The sequence below is a fragment of the Gouania willdenowi genome, chromosome 18 (assembly GCF_900634775.1).
Source record: "Gouania willdenowi chromosome 18, fGouWil2.1, whole genome shotgun sequence".
Classification (NCBI taxonomy): Eukaryota; Metazoa; Chordata; class Actinopteri; order Blenniiformes; family Gobiesocidae; genus Gouania; species Gouania willdenowi.
In genome coordinates, this window is record NC_041061.1 from 18,755,479 (window position 1) to 18,775,185 (window position 19,707).

The window sequence follows — 19,707 nt, forward strand, 5'->3', positions numbered from 1 at the left end:
CGTCTCAAATTCCTCCTATTGCGACATTGAGGTGTTTCCATTACCAGTTTTTATTGCGCTGTTTAGATTTTGCGCATTTCCAAGTGTAATAGAAACACAGCTCATGACCCAGTTAGGTGGTCATGTGACCAGGTACGTCACGTTACGTAGTGTTTCCATTGCGCTTTTGCGATACACTTCAATATCGAAACATCTGAAAAACCTCCTCATGAAAGTGTAAAAACTTTTTAGTGATATTTGAGCGTTTTTCTTCCATTACCATTTTTTATTGCGCTATTTAGACTTTGCGCATTTCCAAGGATAATGGAAACACAGCTACAGATAGATGGTCGCTTAGTAACTAAAACTAGACTATAACTGAAACAGTCCTGATGACTGTATTTTGGCTAAAACTAAGTTGAGCGTTTGGTCTAAAACCTACGACTAAAACTGCTGTCAATGTTAATTTGCTGTCAAAACTAACACTGCTCAATCCAACAGGAGGGTTAAACACACACACCTTCCAACGTGAAGACCAACTACACCCCTCCTTGAGGCAGGTTTATCTGACCCTCTAAATCACGCAAGTGGTGAACCATTTACAAAATGAAAAGGGAGAAAAAAGACCAGATGGGTTATCTGGAAAGGTTCGAGCACAAAGTTCATCAGTGTGTGTGTGTGTGTGTCAGTAAACACACACACACACACGCATCATGTCTGCGAGTCTGCCTGTGGGGCCACACATCTGTCTGTGTGAACATGTTCATTATGTTGATCAGGGGTCATGTTTGCGTGAACCTGAGCACTAAATCAAGGCTATATTAGGGGGGTAATACGTTCTAGCAATGGCAAAGGTCATCAGGAGAGGTGCGCTCGTTTTAACCTCCTCCCTGTTCTTGATTGCAGGGGTGACACATCCTCCAGCACAAAGTCCCTCGGCAGAAGGCGGCGGCACAATGATGCCTTTGTTTGTCAAGCTGCAACACAAGGCGAGGGAAAGGTTTGTGCATCAGTGTGTGTCAGATGTTGTGCATGTGGGAGACCTATAGTGTATGAAGGTTAAATGAATCATACAATGTTAACCAGGCCAAATCCAATTAGGGAGGGATTCTTCCTGTCTGACCTTTTACCAGGAGAGACATATTCACACTCTTTCTCCAATAAACCCTGGACGTCTTTTATCAAAACTGCTCTCTCACACTATCATAAAGACGCACACAAACAAGGGCGCACAAGTAGCTCCAAACCCCACAAGGCGTGCACTAACAACTAATCTCAGGGACGGCAGCGCAACTTTGATTGCTGACCTAAATCGTCCAGGCGATCTGTCACCCCGGGGAAAACTTTTTCTTATCTTCTTGTCACGACCCTCATTCTTTCTCTCTCATCTGTGTATGTACGAGTCCTAATGCCCCGTCTTCTTTCTGAGCGTCACCTCCTGCTATCTCGAATATCAATAGTGGGTTTTCACGGCGCATCATCGCGGCGTCATCAAACTGAAAGTCGCCATATTGAAGGTACTCAGCAGGTAAACAAAATGCACGCATCGAGCAAATCCCCAACATCGAATGAAAGGAAATGGTGAATTATTGCCGTGTTGTCATGCTAGCTTAATGGTAGATTTCTTGCCTTCCGTACTGGAGACCCGAGTTCGAAACCCAGCTAATATACTAATCTCTTGGGGAGTAGTGGCCTAGTGGTTAAGGACAGCGGGCTTGTAACTGAAAGGTCGACGGTCGAAGACTCACCTGGGCCAACACTGTGCGCCGGGCGCCTGCAGTTTGCAGCCCACCGCTACCCCCCCGGAGAGAATGGGTAAACATGCAGAGAAGAATTTCACTACGGTGATCAGTAACGGTTACATTATTCTGTTTTTGGCTGCACCAATCGGTAAGACTATAGATTTTATAACAAAACAGGGAGAACAATATCAAAAGTTATCAGCCGCTTGTGTTTAGCGATGCTAAACCAGAATCTACGAGGCAAAAATCTGGACAACATCCAAATTTGTTGGGCCCATTTCTTATCAGGTAAGTGAATTGTTGATAGCACAGTAGTTGATAATGTTCTAGTGCGATGACAATACTATAATTCAGATCAAGCTACTCTATGTGGCATTATTGACTAAATATAATCACATTGAATAGCCTGCGACAGTAGAAACGCAGTTCTAAAAATGTAGATCTAAAATATGGATAGTTGAAGACGTAATTGCCATTGAAAAATGTAATTGACCCCAATCCTGGTTGCAGATATAGTCGACTAAGATTTAAAACCTTTATGGATCAATTAGCATTGATTGACCAGATATGAGATGATAATAATGTTTGTAAATACACACAGATCAATGCGTATGATCACATGAGTTTTGATAATGATGAAATTATAGTTTTGTTTTAATTAGTTGACAAAAACATCACGACATTTTTATAAAGTTTTTGTTCGTGAGTATTTTTTATTTTTTTTATAGTAAATGAACTTAGACTCTTAGCGTATTCACCCATTCACTCACATTCACACACCAATGGGACAGAGCGGACAAGCAAAGGCGCAAGTTAAGCATCGGGAGCAACTTAGGGTTCAGGGTCTTGCCGAAAAACACTTCGACACATCGAACCCCCAACCTCTCAATCAGAAAACAAGCACGATCACCCTAACTGAGTCATGAGCTGTGTTTCTATTACACTTGGAAATGATTGTGCAATAAAAACTGGTCATGGAAACACCTGAATTAAAAAAAAAACACTCAAATGTCGCAAGAGGAGGAATTGAAATTGTTTTCCGCAAATACACGTCACATGGCTACCTCTCTCCGAGAAAACATGGCGCAGTACGTGTAGACAGAAGAGGAGACTGAGACATTTCTTAGCATTATACTTGAAAATTATTGCCACATTAGACGTGAAACAACAAAGGAATACAAAGTGTTATAATTAGGTTTGGAGTGTTCGTCTTCCTCTCGCAAGATGAGATTTCACGTGAGTTACGAGGGTTCTACCTAAAACAACATTCAATGGAAACACGTTCAAAGCGCAATTATACTTTGTCGACATTTAGAAATACTGCTTTTATTTTGCGAAAATCTGTAATGGAAACACAGCTATAATCTCATTTGTTGTCATTTTTTAAAAATGTAGCCATCGAAAACTGTGACGGAATATTTTAGTCAACCAAGTTAACAGATTCATTCAATGTTTTAAATGCTGTATTTAAGTTGGAACTTCATGCACACAATGTCGAAACATCAGACAGAAGCGTTTAAAACACTTGGGTAAACCTCTACTCTACCTAACAGAGATATCTTTTCTTTTCAAGTGTCCACTTTCTTCTCTCTACAGTGATGCAGATCAACTTGATCTCTCAAGGGGAAATAATTTAGATCTGTTGCACAAAAACCCCTGCTGACCCCATTCTACTCCATTTTACACACTCGTGCTTTATTTGAGGCTATTCTCACACATGAGAGTTTAACTGAGGCTGTTCGCCGTACGAATACGACGTGTTCAGTGGCGTGTGAAAAATGGGATGCAGTGGCTAGAAAGAAGGGCGTCTCAGGTCCACCTCGAGCTAGCATTTAGGGGCCTGGCCCCCCGAGGACCACAACACATGTGCAAGCATAAACATAGTCCAAAGTAGAAAAATGGAGCTGAGTTTTATTGCGGGTGGTCGGAATGGAAACACTTTGGAGTGCAGGTGTCTATATTTCATTTGTTATGCAGACATGAAGCAGATAAAGAGGTCGTCAAGAGTTCACCAACACCATAAAACCTACAATTTAGATAGCGCAGACACCAGTGAGGCCCTTATATCAGTCTGTATCTGAAGTACCTACAGATTTAAATGGCAGACTAAGACCATGTCGTCCTATTTCAACCCCGTCAAACATACAGCAAAGTGAAAAATGAGCCCAACGCAGGTGTTGTTCGCTAGAATGCCTAGAAACTTTATGATATATGTGAGGTTTACCATGGGGATTTCAAAAATGATTTAGAAGATAGGTCAAATTGACCAAAAGTGATTTCAAGTTGGGGCTGCCAAAAGTTTAAAGCACACAAGCTGATATAAGGGAACACGGTTGGACTCCTTCTGATTAACAAACACATCAACATATCACAAAAAAACAGTAGTTGTTAACTTCAAAAGTGTCTAACTCAATTATGTATTTGTAGGTCAATTTCTAACTTATTCAGATCTTTTAGAACCTGTATCGTGGACCAAGTACAGTATCGCTCTTATTTCTTATTGGTCATCACGCCTGCGCTTGATTGAGCACGTCGCAGACGGGCTTGATGTGTGCGCGCACGCAGCCCTATTGCGTTAACACCACGCACCCACCAGATACTTGACCGGTACAAAAGTGACTTAAAAAGTTCCAAATTCTAAAAGTTTCAGAAAGAAAGAAAGAAAGAAGTTATAGGCTTTTTAAATCTAAAGTTCAGAAAATGTATTTATTTTAAGGATGCACTGATCGATCTGCCGATACTTGCACATGAAACCGATCTATTCGGCCGATCTTAGCAAAGATTTTAAAGTCAGCCATTTTATCTTTTTGCACCACAAGGAAACTTAAAACTCAGGACGTGTTATTGGTGGTTTATGCAGTTTTGTTAGTTTGTACTGTAAATTATTATTATCACTATCATCTAGCTCAAACCTTGAGATTTTCTTTATTTGTTAAACCAAAATACTGCTGGGCACTTTATTTTTTGGCAAAGAGCTCAAAGCAGGTCTGCAGTGTAAGCTGTTGCACACATGTTTTTAAATGTGAAAAATGAAAGACTAACGGAACTGACATAATTTAGTATTTTGGAGAGCAATGTTCTATATATATTTATATGTTTATACTGAATCCCTCTCTGACCTGACCTGGTTTTTTATCCTTTTTATTCTTTTTACTCATGTTTTTGTTGTGGCTAATGCAACATAATTTCATTCAAATGCATCCCTGATGTTATGTTAAATGACAATAAAGGAAATCTATCTATCTATCTATCTAAACGTTCATTTATATTTCAGATAACTGCCTCACGTGCAGTTAAAACAACACGTTTGTATTGTTTCATGGGTATTATTCAATGTTTTTCAATAAAATAAAATTGTAACATTCAAAGTAAGGCCGAACTATTAATAAAACGCAATTTTCTAATCGCAAAGGCTGCCATTTTTTTTCAAAATTTTTCTCCTTGTCTGCACATGCTGTCAAAGGTCTACACTACAAGATGTGCAATCATTCTATATGTTGAAGAGGTAAAACCACAGATTTGTTTGCTTTATTGTTGTATTTTGTGCTTTAAAATGTATATTTTATAAATCTGACATTATTTATTAAATTTATTAAATACATGACAAGAGGCCCTTGAAGAAATAATTGCATGTCAAATCGCAATGGCAATATTGAAGAAAAAAAAACTGCAATTAGATTATTTTCCAAAATTGTTCAGCCCTAATTCTAAGGTCTATGCTGACAGTTGTAAAAAAAATTTTAAAAAAATAAATAAAAATAGGTTTTGGCCAATATCGGAATCGGCAGGTCAGGCTTTTTAAAGGTTGGTGCACCCCTATGATCAAATTAAATCTTCTATTGGTTCATTTCTTTTTCTAATAAAACACGTTTTCTTTTTATTTGTTTAGTTTGATGAAGAAGTGCTAATTATACTAACACAGGTTTTTTTTTTTAGATACCAGCAATAAATAAAAACAGTCCGCAGTGCATGTGTCTGTCTTTCATTAAGGATATCAGAGTAAAAAACAAGCCTCATCCTTGTCACTGCGGTCATCTTGTTTCACCCTCCTTCATCCCTCTCATCCTCCTCCCCCCCCTCCACAGCTTTCCTTTTCCCTCTCCTGTGTCTGTGCTCATCTCAGTGCCTGGCGGGAGGCTCAAATCAGAGGCTTTAAATCCAATCAAATATTCATCAGGTAAAGATCTCCCAGTGTCCCTGGGTTCCCCACCTCTTCCACCCAGCTGATTTTAATTCCACTCTCGCTCCTCCCACTGCAGCATCATCCTCCATCTTTCCTCTCCTCTCCTCTTCATCTTAACCCCCCCCCCCCCCCCCCCAATCTGGACGGTGTGTCATTTATTTCAACTTAACCCTGATGAATAAACCAGTGAGTACTTGTGCATTATTGAACACTCTGGCATTGCTGTCTGCGCCCACCACACCTCCTCTGTGCTGTCCGACTATCAGACCACACACAAACAGGCCGCCCTCGCTCCGCGCACAGGGGACGAGAACCAAAACCCCTCACATTGGAGCACCCGAGTGTTACAGGAAGTACATTCACTTTAGAAGTGAGAAAACCACGCACTGAGTCAACGTCCACACAGCAAATAAAGTGCACGCACTGCGGTTCTCCTGCAAAAAAAACTTACAAACTAAAACTCAAACACACATAAACATTTTTCATTTCAGTCAGCTCTTCTATTATTCATATTAGCGGGGCGGGGGTTGTTTGTCTCTGCCATTGTGTGACTGCGAGCCGCAGACTCACTGTTAAGCAAAGCCCCCTGGGGCCCCCACCACCCGGCCCCTCCCTCACCGTACCGCAAACATACCACTGGGAGTCAAACACTGAAGAATACCTTCACATCTATCCGCAGTCACACACACACATGGCTGTACACTGACTTTTCTACCTGTATCTGCACACATACCTGCCAGTATACAAACGACCATCTGTCCCAGTATGCAACAACACTGCAGTCCCACAACAACTGACCTGCTCACCACCATACGTTGCAGCGTCGGTTGGTGTGTAGTCATAGGTGGAGTTTGAGATTCTTGCCGAGGGGGGGGGTGGCAAAAGAAAAAATAGGATTAAATATATAGATCGTCTCAAGATTCGCACAAAACCATAATGTGTGTAACATATACTGTACAATAATAATGTAAAAATGATTAATAAAATAACTGATAATGTTGGCTACAAAAATCGTTTAATGTTGCTGCAGTACCATACATGAACTGCTGGGTGCAGTGTCACTTCACCATTTACGTTGTGAAGGCGAAATACGCAACAGTAGAAGAACCAACCTAAAGTCTCAAAAGTTTGGGACCATTTCAGGTACAACTAACATCTGTGACATGAAACTAACAGTATACTGTATACAGTATGTTAGAATCAAAGCAGTAGAAAACAATTTTATTTAAAAATAAAAAACATTTTTCGAATGAATTTGGGAAAACTGTAATGAAAACTTTTGACCACCAGGGGAGGCAATGCTCCCCCTGACCCCTCGCAAACTCCGCGTATTTTAGGGCTGGGCAATATGAACCACAACTCATACCTCAATATCTTTTCTCAAAATGGCAATATACGATATAAATCTCAATATTTCCTGAACTCAATAAAGTCTGACCAGAAAAATAATTCTGGGTTAAATGTGTTGATGCAAAATGCCACACAGGCACATTTATTAACAAAAAGCTGCACAATATGTACTACTTTTGGCTTTTTATCCTCTAAAGCAGTGTTTTTCAACCTTGGGGTTGCCTGGAATTTAAAATGGGTCGCCTGTAATGTCTACTAATTGATAAATGGAAAAAAAAAAAAGCCCAGACTGATTAAAAATATATTATAATTTTTTTGAAATTTAAAGAAAAAACACAATCTTAAACAACTATTCTATACTTTCACTTTCTTAAATATAGTTCAAATAAAATGCGTTACAAAAATGTCTGAGTTTGTGCATTTTGCCACTTTGTGCACTAAAATATTGAAATGGGCTGACGATCCAAAAAAAATGTTGGCAACAACAGCTATAAGGGACAGCATGTGTGAGTGAGTTCTGTAGTGTGGCTTGTTTTGGGGGAAGGTCTGGGAAGTAATGAAAGCATTCTCTCCTAAAACAAGTATTTTTACACAAAAATATTTTTCAATATAGGCGATATTGTATCACCAAAATAGAAATCTTAAGATACTGTATCTTGAATCTCGATATATTGCCCAGGCCTAATGTATGTATGTACGTGTGAGTTATTTTAAGACACTTCTGTGTATAACTGTGGGCCTATTTTGTCCACCAGTGTGCGAGCGCATAAATTCAAGGCAAAACCCAAGTGGATGGCAATGTGAGTGTGCATATGTTAGAATGGGCATCTCGTGTGTGTGTGTGTGTGTGTGTGTGTGTGTGTGTGTGTGTGTGTCCTGTTTTGTCGATGGCAGCAGAGGTGATTGGAAGTGACCGCGTTGTTTCACTGTCACCCAGCAGACGAGACACCGCAGCCACGTCTCACATCCCATTCACATCAACCACACACCAGCGTGTTTCCGCGTCACCTTGCTTTCCATTTCATCCGCGCCTCCTCTCTTGACTCCTAGTTTTAACCTCTAATCCTCAGACACGTTCGAAATACTCAATGGTTTCCTTCCTCCATCGTTTCCTGGCCTATAATGTTTGAATCTCACGTTTTTTTGACTTGAATAATTGTATTCACAAATACCAGCGTTATCATATTTAATAAACAGGACGTGTGGAGTTTGTCGCATTAACCAAACAATAAAATTACACAATTTGAAAATTTAATCCAGACACAATCAATCAATCATATAGCATCTTTCTGACAAATTCAATTGGAGATCAGACACAGAAATGTGCTTATGTGATTGAAAAAAGTTAAAAACACAGAAGTAATTTAATAAAATAATTTAAAAACATGATCAAATAAAAAGAGTCAGTTGTTTTCAGTGTATCCCTACAGTATATTAGCAAAATGTGCAATCATCTCTCGTTTTAACAGTTTAAGATTAAAATGTTCTAATTTTTGTTCCTAGAACCTCTAAGCCTTTATTTGGAATAAATCAAATTAAATGAAATGAAATTACAAAACAGTGGCCTTAAAATGAACACACTTATAAAAATGAATGAAGTTAATATTTCACGAGTTCATACTTTCTTTTTTTTAATTCAACAATTTTACAACAACTCTAATAATGCAACAATAATTCCTAATATCAGAAGGAAAAACACTTATATTTCTTAGAGCCAAACAAGAAAAAGAAGATTGACTTAGTTTTAAATGAGCAGAATGAGAACGTGAAAGCACAATCACTAAAACATGGCTCCTGAAAAACTTGAAGTCAAATCTAATGACTTTACAGCAGTGAATAGCTCCTCATTCTCCTCTGTAAATGGACTTTAATCATACCTTACGCAACAATGTGAAGAACTACATCTAAACTAAAAGCAGGACTCCCTGCAGAGCTGCACGGGTTATCTTACAAAAACATCCGGATACTCACAGTGCAAACATTATCCTCTGTATAGTATGTGTAGTGTGGATAAACTGTGGATTATTCAAAGTCCTGTGGTTACAGGAAGTCTAATCCAGCCTGATTGTGACTGGAACAGATGAGAAAAGATGCTAGGTTGTTATCCCAATGCTAACAATGCTAACACTCGTGTTACGCGATTGATCAGGATCATCAGTTTGTCGCTTGATTACAACCACATAACGACAGCACACGTGCTCCACTTGTATACATATTATATTCAAACCAGCTCAAGCAGTGGTTACCAACCTTTTTTAAATCGTGACCCCATTTTGATATCGAGGATTCTGGCAACCCTAAATACATTTTTTTTTTCTTAAACTATAGTTTTTGATCAAGTTTGTTATACTGTATATATATATAGGTATATATTTTTATACCGCATTTTACTATTATTACTATTATTACAATTATTATTACCTTGAGCGGTGAGGTTATGCCAGTTACCAAGATAACTTGAAAAGTTGTAAACAAATTTAGATGAAATTATCAGGAAAATTGAAAAAATGGGACAAGGAACAGGTGATACAATTTTGGTGATGTTCTGGCTACCAAAATAAAATATACAGACATATATATCCCATTCCGTTTCCCATCCACACTGTGGAACTTCTTGTTGATGATGTCATAGGTTCAACTCTCAGAACACGCTTCACTGATGATGTCATCCGTGATCCAATTAGAAAAAGAAGAACAGAAATATACAGTAACTGGTTCTCACACAGCATGATTAGTGACACGGTTTGACAATTAATAATATCATTGATCTTTCAAATGCTAAAGGTATGTTTTGATAATCAATGAATTCAATAGTGTATATAAAATCAATGTAGGACTACAACATAGGGTGGAAATCACAATATGGGTGGAAATGAGCTGCTTGGCGGAGGTCTGTGCTCTCCGAGTGCTTTTCAAATTATTATGATTATGATTATTATTATTAATAACTAGACTTATATTTGACAAAGCAAAACTATAGAATACAGTTGTTTTTCTGAACAATAATTAAAAAATGTCAAAAATACATTTTTAATCACTATTTTCTATTTTTATTATTAATTACGAGACATTTTAAATCAAATGAAACTTTATTCATAGAGTGCTTTTCGTATATAAAATACAATTCGAAGTGCTTGAGGTCATTGAAATTTGACATAGATTAAAAAAAAATTATAAACAAAAAAATTCAACTACCCCACGGCAAAAATCCACAACACGACCCCATTTAAACTCCAGGCGACCGCACATGGGGTCCCGACTCCAAGGTTGAAAAACACTGAGCTAAAGGCTTGTCGTAAAAGTTAGGCCTGCTGTTTTGTGTGTGGTGGGATTCAAATGGAGTGCAAGACGTGGAGAAAGTATAGGTGGACGAGCAGGGAGGTGTGTGTGTGCGTGCGTGCGTGCATGTGTGTGTGTGTGTGCGTTTAACAGAATCAGGTTTACATAAACTCTGACCCGGCGTTATGAATGAAAACATCAATCATTAAGTATAACAAATCAATTTTTCCACTCTCTTCCCTCTCGCCGGGATGCGGAAGTAAGAAATTACATTTAATAGGATTGGAGTAATCTGATTACTTAACAGTAGCATCTGTGATACATTAGTACTGCACAGGCAAAAAAATACATAAAACGAAACAAGTTTTCTTTTCAGCGAACAAGAGACTTGACACACATGGAGGTGACAATCAATCACAATGTAAACCCTGTTTGTTTCACCTGGGTGCTTCCTAGCGCTAAAGCTAACTGATCGCCCCAGTAGACTTGAACTAGAAAGGAATCTATAAAAGGTTTATCTTAAATGAACCTCAACTGTAAAGAGCAAATGAAATCCCACCATGCTATAGGTTAATTACAACATCATTTCCCTTTGGGTCTTTGCATTGATTGGCACCTTTACACACACGCTCTGTTCCTATACAGGTATAGTCCACAGTGCGTTCTCAGCTTTCACCCCCACGGGGACGCCTCAACACACACAGGACAGCTGTCAAGCTTCACATCACATCAGTGGCAGGATTAGCCGTTATTAAGATGTCTCCGTGCCTCATTAAGGACACACTCGCTCTGTTGAGAGATTATTCTTAATGAATGCACTCACAAGCGATCATGGGATGATATCAATAAGCTATCAGCAGCTCTCTTCCCGGAGAGAAGTGCGTCTACGGCAGTAAGTTTGCGACCCGTCATTGATCCTGACTGGAGTCGTCAATCGATTGGACTGGACTGAGTCGGGGTATTGAAGCGGTATTTCTATTTTTGGACACCAGATTGTGAAGAACATGAAGATCAATACTGCTTTGCCTACGAAAAGGCTTTCTACACCATGAGACAATATTTGAGCTTCATAAAGATGAATACTATATTTTCTGTACGAAAGTGTCTATTCGTACGATTGCAGTACTTACAACCCCCGGTGCTACTGGTACGTTTACCAAAGTACGTTTACCAAAGTACGTTTACCAAAGTACGTTTACCAAAGTACACGTACTTAGGGTTAGGTTATAACTCTATATCGCAACAATTTTTAGGGTTAGGGTTACTGTTAGGTTTAGTTTTAGTCACATGACCTAAACTGGCTAATGCAGGGCGCTGCGTACGGATAGAATGTCGGTATATTGATATTGTACTATAAGCCGCACCTTTATATAAGTCTCTTTCCAAAAAATGTACTATTTTCATGGAAACCTACATAGATAAGTCGCTCCGGGCTACAAGTCTTTGTGCTCAGTGCAGGCCGAGGCAATATATCGAGATTCAAGATATATTGACTTTTCTATTTAGGCAATGTAGAAAATTCCAATATCTATATGGATTTTTTTTTTTCTTATAGCTTATTTTGTATTTAAATACTTGTTTTAAGAGTTGCTGCTTTTGCTACTTCTCAGAACAGCATAAAAAACTCAGTTAGATGGATTTCTGAGTTCGTACTAGACCAGCACTCACACGTACTTTCCTTTATAGGACAAAAAGACTCAAGTGTCACGTTTTGTGCAGCCGTTTGTTAATAAATGTGCTTGTGTTGCATTTTTCATCAGCAAATTTAAGCCAGAATTGTCTTTCTGGTAAGACTTGATTAAGTTAAAAAAAATATCGAGGTTTATATCGTATATCGCTTTTTTGAGAAAAAATATTGAGATATGAGATTTGGTCCATGTCGCCCAGAAACAGTGTTTCTATTTTTGGATAAGTCACTTTTTTATGAAATGAAGTCGCTCCGGGCTACAAGTCATAGGCTGCTTTGTATGGGCTCAGTGCAATAATTAATCCATGTGTCAAACTCAAGGTCCAGAAGCCAAATCTGGCTCTTCAGAGCATCCAGTTCGGCCCACATGAGAAAGTAAATCTAACAAAAAAACCACAATAATTATGTAAATCAACAAACATTTCAGTTGTAGATATCTCAGTTCCTACAAATATACAAATTCAATGAAACTCCACAATATTTGCACGACTGACAGTTTTCCCACGCTGCTCATATCACGATGACCTGAAATTGTTGAAGTAACTCTAGGTTTTTCCGAAATCCTGCAATATTCCTGCAAATTTTCCCGTATTCAATACAAATTGGTAAGTTTTTTTATTGTCATTATTTACTGTAATCATGCTACTGCTAGCCTGCTATCATAACTGTGGTCGGCTTTACTTTACCAGCTAGAAACCACAATCTGTTTTATTCCCTAGATGGTGATAATGATTCGTTAAAAAAATCAACAGATAGGTCGCTCCAGGGTACAGGTGATGTAAAAAAGTAGCGACCTATACCCCAGAAAACACGGTACTTAAAAGAGGCAAACGTAAATCGGAGAAACCCTACATTTCAGAATTGCAGTAAAAAGTTCAAGTGGCAAATTTGATGCAGTTTGACAAAAAAAAAGTTCATTTTCAATTGTTATTTGGTCGACAAATTTCGATGAAGAAATGGAAGCGGTGCATGTTTAACTACCTCAAACCATTACTGGCCCTTTAATCCTAAATTATATTCAGTAACAACAACTGTATGTTCTTTCTATGCTGATTTCTTTTACTTGTACAAAGGTACTATCTCAAGTCCCTTTTCCCTACTTTCTATTAGCTACATATTAAAGCAGTCCTTTTCCATTAGCATGTTCATTACGGTAATTTAGCCCTGTAGAAACTATTTCATGCTCCAAAACCAAGAATAATTTGTCTGAAATTTTACTGAACCCTGAAATTGGTCAATTGGACTCAGAGAATAACAGCATGGTTAAGTGAAACTCCAGCTACAGGATACTTTGTTTCCATTCTCCACTGTGTTGTTGCTGCTGCTGCTGTTGTTATGTTTGAGGGTGATTTGTCACACTGTGTGAGATTTGTTCCCATTTCCTCATTTCTTCTCATTATCGAGCCAGACTTCCTCTGTGTATAAATGACACACAGACAAAGTGAAGACACTGCACCAAACCTCGCTATCTCACCTGCTTCCATCTAATCGGAGTAAAATGTCTGTATGATATTACTGCCGAAGAAATATGCTCAGTCCCTCGTTTCTCTCTCCACAAACACTACGGAGAGGAGAAGAAGAAACACGAGCGCACCTGACAGTGCCAAACAAATAGAACAAAAAAGAAAAAAAAAAGAAAAAGGCATAAGGGACTTCACAGACTTCCAGAGATCGTACATTCTCTTTGTCTTTTTTTTTTCCCCCTCTGAGCCAGCTCTCTCCTGCTGGCTTCACCGTTCTTTGGGATATTTTTACAGCAGCGGACGAAAAAAAGAGCATTTGCACACCTGAGTGAATAAAGCTTGCAGGTGCGTAGGAGGAGAGCTGTGGGAATCAAACGGGGGCTCTCTCTGGCTCTTTGTCTACTCGTTTCACCCCTCTCACTACTCAAGTGTTTCTATTGGACATTCATGGGCATGTGGGAGTGTGTGCGTGTGTGTGGGTGTGTATGTGTATACACGCACACAAGCTCATTTTGAGCTCTGGTCTGTATTTAAACCATAATCAACCCCTATAGGTTGAGGGTAGACAGAACCTTTGTGTGGAGATTTTTTCCATAAGATACGGAGGCTTTGATTGGCTTTGCCTTGATGACCTCATCAGGCCGTTACATGAAACCTACTCCAAACAATCAATTTTGAGTAAACCAAAACAAACTGCGCTGCATTCATTTGCGGTCACGGCGAGGATGGAGGTAACAATAAACAGGCCTTGGGTAGATGTAGCCATACCTCACTCAACACCAAAGCCAACATAATGGGCAAACCCAACAACAATACAAAATATACTTAAAAGAGGACACCAAACCAAAAAACCAAATTCCCCACTACCGCATGGTTTTCTTGAAGGGAAAAAACCCTTCAAGTTGAGATGTTAGCAACATGTGCTCATATTTTTGCAGTGTGTGTCCTGTACAGTATCAGCCAGTGGACAGGATCACCCAGAATCCTTAAACCTAATTACTCTGAAACACCCACCCAATCAGCTCCACCATCATGGAAATAAACACATTCAGGCACAATCAGAAATCATCCATGCAATCATAACAAATCCCCCCACACACACACACACACACACACACACACACACACACACACACGAGCATGAAGCTCAACACAATCAGTCTTTCACATTTCGAACTCGAACCTCTTTGACTTACCGATGATGTAGTAGTCGTGCATGCTTTTGAACTCGTGGCCCCACAGGTTTGGCGAGAACTCTGGAACTTGATGGTGAAGCGGCGCTCTCTGGTTGGCTCGTCGCAGGTGAGGACGATGTTGGGCGGACCCATCCACCTCGCAGCGGTCCGCCTGCTCCCGCGTTTGCAACGAGGTAGAGCTTGTAGAACTCGTAGTCCGGCGTGGACCGCATGGTGTCCAGCGGAGGGCAGATGAAGGTCCAGCCGGTCCCCGATCTGCTGGTACAGGATGTAGCCTTTGTCATCCCTGAACTGTAGAGCAAAAAGAAAAGGGATCATTAGTGAACCAAGTATTAGCACTTGCTTCTAAATGAGCAACAGATGGCCCATTTTTATGGTTTACTTCGTTTTTTTCTTTACAAGGTGGAGGTACTTCTGAGGTGGAGCTGCTTTTTCGTTAACGCAACAAATAAATTCTACCACACAAACGATCCCTTGCTGACGTCAAGAAAAAATGTCCGAAAATATAACTACCAGTTGATGGTCCACATTGGGACAATAACTGCAGTAGAAGTGCATTTTTAATTTCAGTTAGGAGAAAAGCATTCGTCTGCACTCTTCTCCAAAGAGTCCCAAGGAAGGAATCCAGAGATATTTTTGAGTGATTGGAATATGTTGCCTTGGAGACCGTAAATTCTTAAGTAGTCAAATGAATGCAAAATGGAATCCTGGAGTGAGCGAGAGCGATGGTGCATGCACTGGTTTTCAAGGGGGAGGGATTTTAATCAAAACCGCTTGATTATTTGACAGTAACAGGATTGAAAAAAAAAGCACATCTATCAAGAGGAATAAAGAACAATACACAATTATTTTCTAAATATTTTTAAACTGGTTTCCTTTGATTAAATGCACACAGAATTAACAGTTTTTTTCCACCCTTGGGGATACATTGCTTTGTGGCTCTAAAGGTCCCTTAGATATTCAGTGTTTGTTTCAAAATAAAAACTTTCAAATAACTAATTATTTTAGTTTTGACTCTGTTTATTACAAAATATAATAAAACCAAACCACATGTAGGTCACTTCGCCTGGAGCCAGTTGGGGTTCAGCGTCTTGTCAAAGGTCAATGAGACCAGCTCGCAAGACTAGACGATGATCGCAAGAGTCAAGATCAAGTCAAGGTTAGGAAAAAAAAACCCACAGGTTTGACCTTGAATAAATGAGGAAAACTGTAAAATGCAACAGATGAAGAAAACCAAGGACCAACTCAAGTATTCAGCCTTTTTTTGACCCAACAAACACTCGCCTCAGGGGAAACATTTATGAGAAACAGTACATGCATGTGTTGTTACTGCTTGGGAACAGATGTGTGTTACTTTGGTCGTCCAAAGCTGGAAATAGTTCCTTGAAGTATAATACGCAGCCTTAAGGGGTACATTACTGAACCCCAAAGAAACACACACCAAAACCACACACACTCATTCTGAAAACTACTTCCAATATGTGTTCAATATCTAGAGTATCATTACAACATGAAATCCAATAGCTACTCCACACCTCCACGAGTACGGCATCCGATAACTCTTTGTATAGATTTTGACTAAGTCAATGATCGTTTGCAGATCATCCAAAGCAAAAGGCCAAATATTAAGAGATGGCCGATGTTACTTGCCAACTGATATTATTGGCCAATATTTGCCAATAAATGTAATGTTGGTTGACATCTGCATTGTTCTTTTCCAGCGATACTGGAAAAACCAATGTGTTGTTGAAAACAAATATGGCACTTTTTCCATTACTAAAGATGATGTTTATTTATGGAATACATCCAGTGGGGTATAACATTAAAAGTAGATTTAACGTGTCATTTTTTATGGAGATATACAGTATATCATGTTGGGGAGATTAATATTGGGATTATCAGTTAATAGGGGTGTGTATTGCCTGGCATCTGGCGATACGATTCATATCCCGATACAATACGATACGATATATCCCGATATTAAAGTATAAGGGGATTATTGTGATTTTCTTTTTTATATATGACTTAAGAAACAACTAATCTGTAAATGTGTACACCTTCATGAGAACATTATGTATAAAATATATTTTATTGGCATATTTTACACTTAAAACATTGACATTAACATGCCATGTGCCAACAATTTAAAATAAAAAAATAACATACAATCTGCCGGTGGCTTTCAGACCAACTTTGACTTTAGTGCAACTTAACTGAGGTATTTATGCCTAGAACAACAAATAAATGCAGAAAGTTAATACTTTCTTTTTAGATTTTATTGAATAAACACAAGCTGGTCAACATGCCCAGGTTTCAGTGCACTTCTTTGTGCTGTTACAGTGGAAAAGGCTTTGCTGGTTAAGTAAAGGTTAAAAAATAAATAAATAAATAAAAAAATCAATATGAATGGATTTAGAATCGATCCGAGACTCGCGCGACATAATATCGCAATACATCGTTTTTTATTTTGTTTTTTTTTTTTCAACACCCCTATCACTTAATATCGGAAATTTGACATGGATATTATCATCATATCAGATATCAGCACAAAGCTAATATCGAACATCCCTACTACCTTTTCAAAGCAGTAGATGTAATGGTGGCCAGAAAACGCTTACTTCACTCGTCCAACAGAAACAATAAGACAGAACGACGAAAGTAGAAATCTATTTATCAAATTCTTCCTCTCAATACTCATAAACTCAGGGAGCTTTTTCATCGTTTATTTTGTACCTGGCTCCTTCTGATGTTGGAGTGAGAACTGAGGTTGAGAAAAATATACTGACGCAGCTTTTCGCAGCAGATCAGCAAATCAAAGCTGCAGGTGCAACATCTCACGTATGTACAGTTAATGACTTTGCTAATTAGCCGACTCGATGTGGTTCTGATGGTGGTTGTTGGTTGATGAATGTGCAAACGTGTTCCTCACAGGCAAGCGAACAATGTGACACCTGCCCTCAGTGGTTCTCAAACTTTTTTTCACTCAAGTACGCCCGTTCTCTTCTTTCTGAATCCAAGCGCCCCCTTTGTCCGACGACAACATTTGGCTCAGAATTCTGTGAAAAAAACAACTGTAGAACATAATGATGGAATGAATGGCTGATAAAGAATCTAAATGGAAAGAAAGAGTATTTAGTGCCTCTTGATGAAATGTACAGTATTTCTATAGTTTCTATCTTTTCCAGTCATCTCCCTCCTGGCCTTTTTATTTTCACTTCATGTTATAATCAAGATCATTTCTATCATTATTTCCTGTGTTTTGGTCTCACTTTGTGCATTTTGTTTTGTTTATCTGTTTTTATTATTATATCAGTATATTTATCTCCTATTTTTTGTGTTTGTGCTGTCATTTTTGTGTGTTGTTAGCATTATTTAAACTATTCTCTCTCAGTGTGTGTGTGCGTGTTTTTGTTTGGTGTCGTTTGGTTGTTTTGTATGTTTCTCTGTTATTTTTGTCGTGATCTTGTGTATTTTTGTCTCATTTAGTGCATCTTGAGTGTGTGTGTTTTTGGTGTCATTTTGTGTATTTTGTTGTCGTTTGTCTGTTTTTTTTTTAATTATTATTATTCTTTTATTGTATTCAGTATATTTTTTTCTTACTTTGTGTTTTTTTTGTTGTCTTTTTGTGAGTTGCTGGTAATTACCCCCTACAGTGCCATCGCGTACCCCTGGGGTACACGTACCCCCATTTGAGAAACACTGACTTATGGTAAATCTGTAGCCCAAAGGGAGTTCATTTAAACAAACTACACAAAAGTAGGCAAGGATATGGTTTGTAGACCACATTATTGTGTTATATTGACATTGACAGTAGGCTACAGGGCTTTAACATGCGTTGACAATAGTTAGCATTAATGCTAACGGGTAAACAGTCATCCTGCAGTTTATAGAATCCTATTTGCTTTAACAGCATCCAAAAGCTCCGTCCCCACCTCGTTCTACCCCACAGCCATCAAAACAATCTCTCCCTGATAAGGCCAAATACTATGAGTTATCAACAACTCAGCTCCTGGGGCCTGCAGTGACTTTACCCGCGTCATGCTAGCACGCATGGCTAACAGCGGGGGAAAAGTGATCCAGCGCGCACGCCGCGTTGAGTCTTATCTCAGGTTAGAATAAATGTCATCGCTGACAGAAAGAGGGGAAGTGTTTATAGCAGTAAAAGTTTTAATGGCGGAAGGAGACGAGCCTGGATTTATTTCCCCGACTGTTAGCTATAGCGTCCTCGCAGAATCTTAAGTGACATTTTGATGGTGAAGGTGGGAGGAAGAGGCAGCGAATGCCTGCGATGCTAAAGAGCTCGTTCTTCTGTTGCCTCTGACTCAGAAGCTTTTTCTGCATCCAACAAATCCACAGAAACTCTCGGGAGTTCTAGCTAAAAAAAAAAAAAAAAAAAAAAAAAAAAAGACCTGCCTAATTATTCTTTCTCGTCTGCTGTCAGGCAAGTGTCTGAGCGTCAGAAATAAACAACAGATGATAACAAAGCACACATAAAGACAATGAGCGGCACTAAGTAACTGCCCTGTCAAAATACATAAGTTAAATACGGCTCATATTAAATGTGTAACAAGCGACAGCTCTATTTGTTCCGTTAAAAGCACTAACAACACACTTCGATTGTTTAAATCAGCCAACAAAGAATCCTCTGAAACCATGCTCAACAATTTTACGTGAAGCTAGATTATATTCCTTTGTTCCAAGACGCCTAAATAAATACTGCTGAAATTTATGGCATTCGAGTCGAGCCATTGGCTCCCAAGTGAGGAAACAGACATGAATTATATGATGTGGACAATGGCTACGTTTACATGAAAGTTTTAATTTCCCT

The 19,707-nt window shown here is 38.9% G+C and overlaps 1 protein-coding gene across 1 annotated transcript in view; it reads right to left on the reverse strand.

The window, feature by feature from the left end:
* The window catches only part of LOC114480854 (ephrin-B3-like), a 70,817-nt gene extending 51,898 nt beyond the window's left edge, over positions 1-18,919 (reverse strand). The window contains 5 exon segments of the mRNA XM_028475278.1: positions 14,880-14,942; positions 14,945-15,035; positions 15,038-15,112; positions 15,114-15,170; positions 18,911-18,919. Coding sequence (XP_028331079.1) covers positions 14,880-14,942; positions 14,945-15,035; positions 15,038-15,112; positions 15,114-15,170; positions 18,911-18,919 — 295 coding nt within the window.
* Positions 18,920-19,707: the final 788 nt, after the last annotated feature.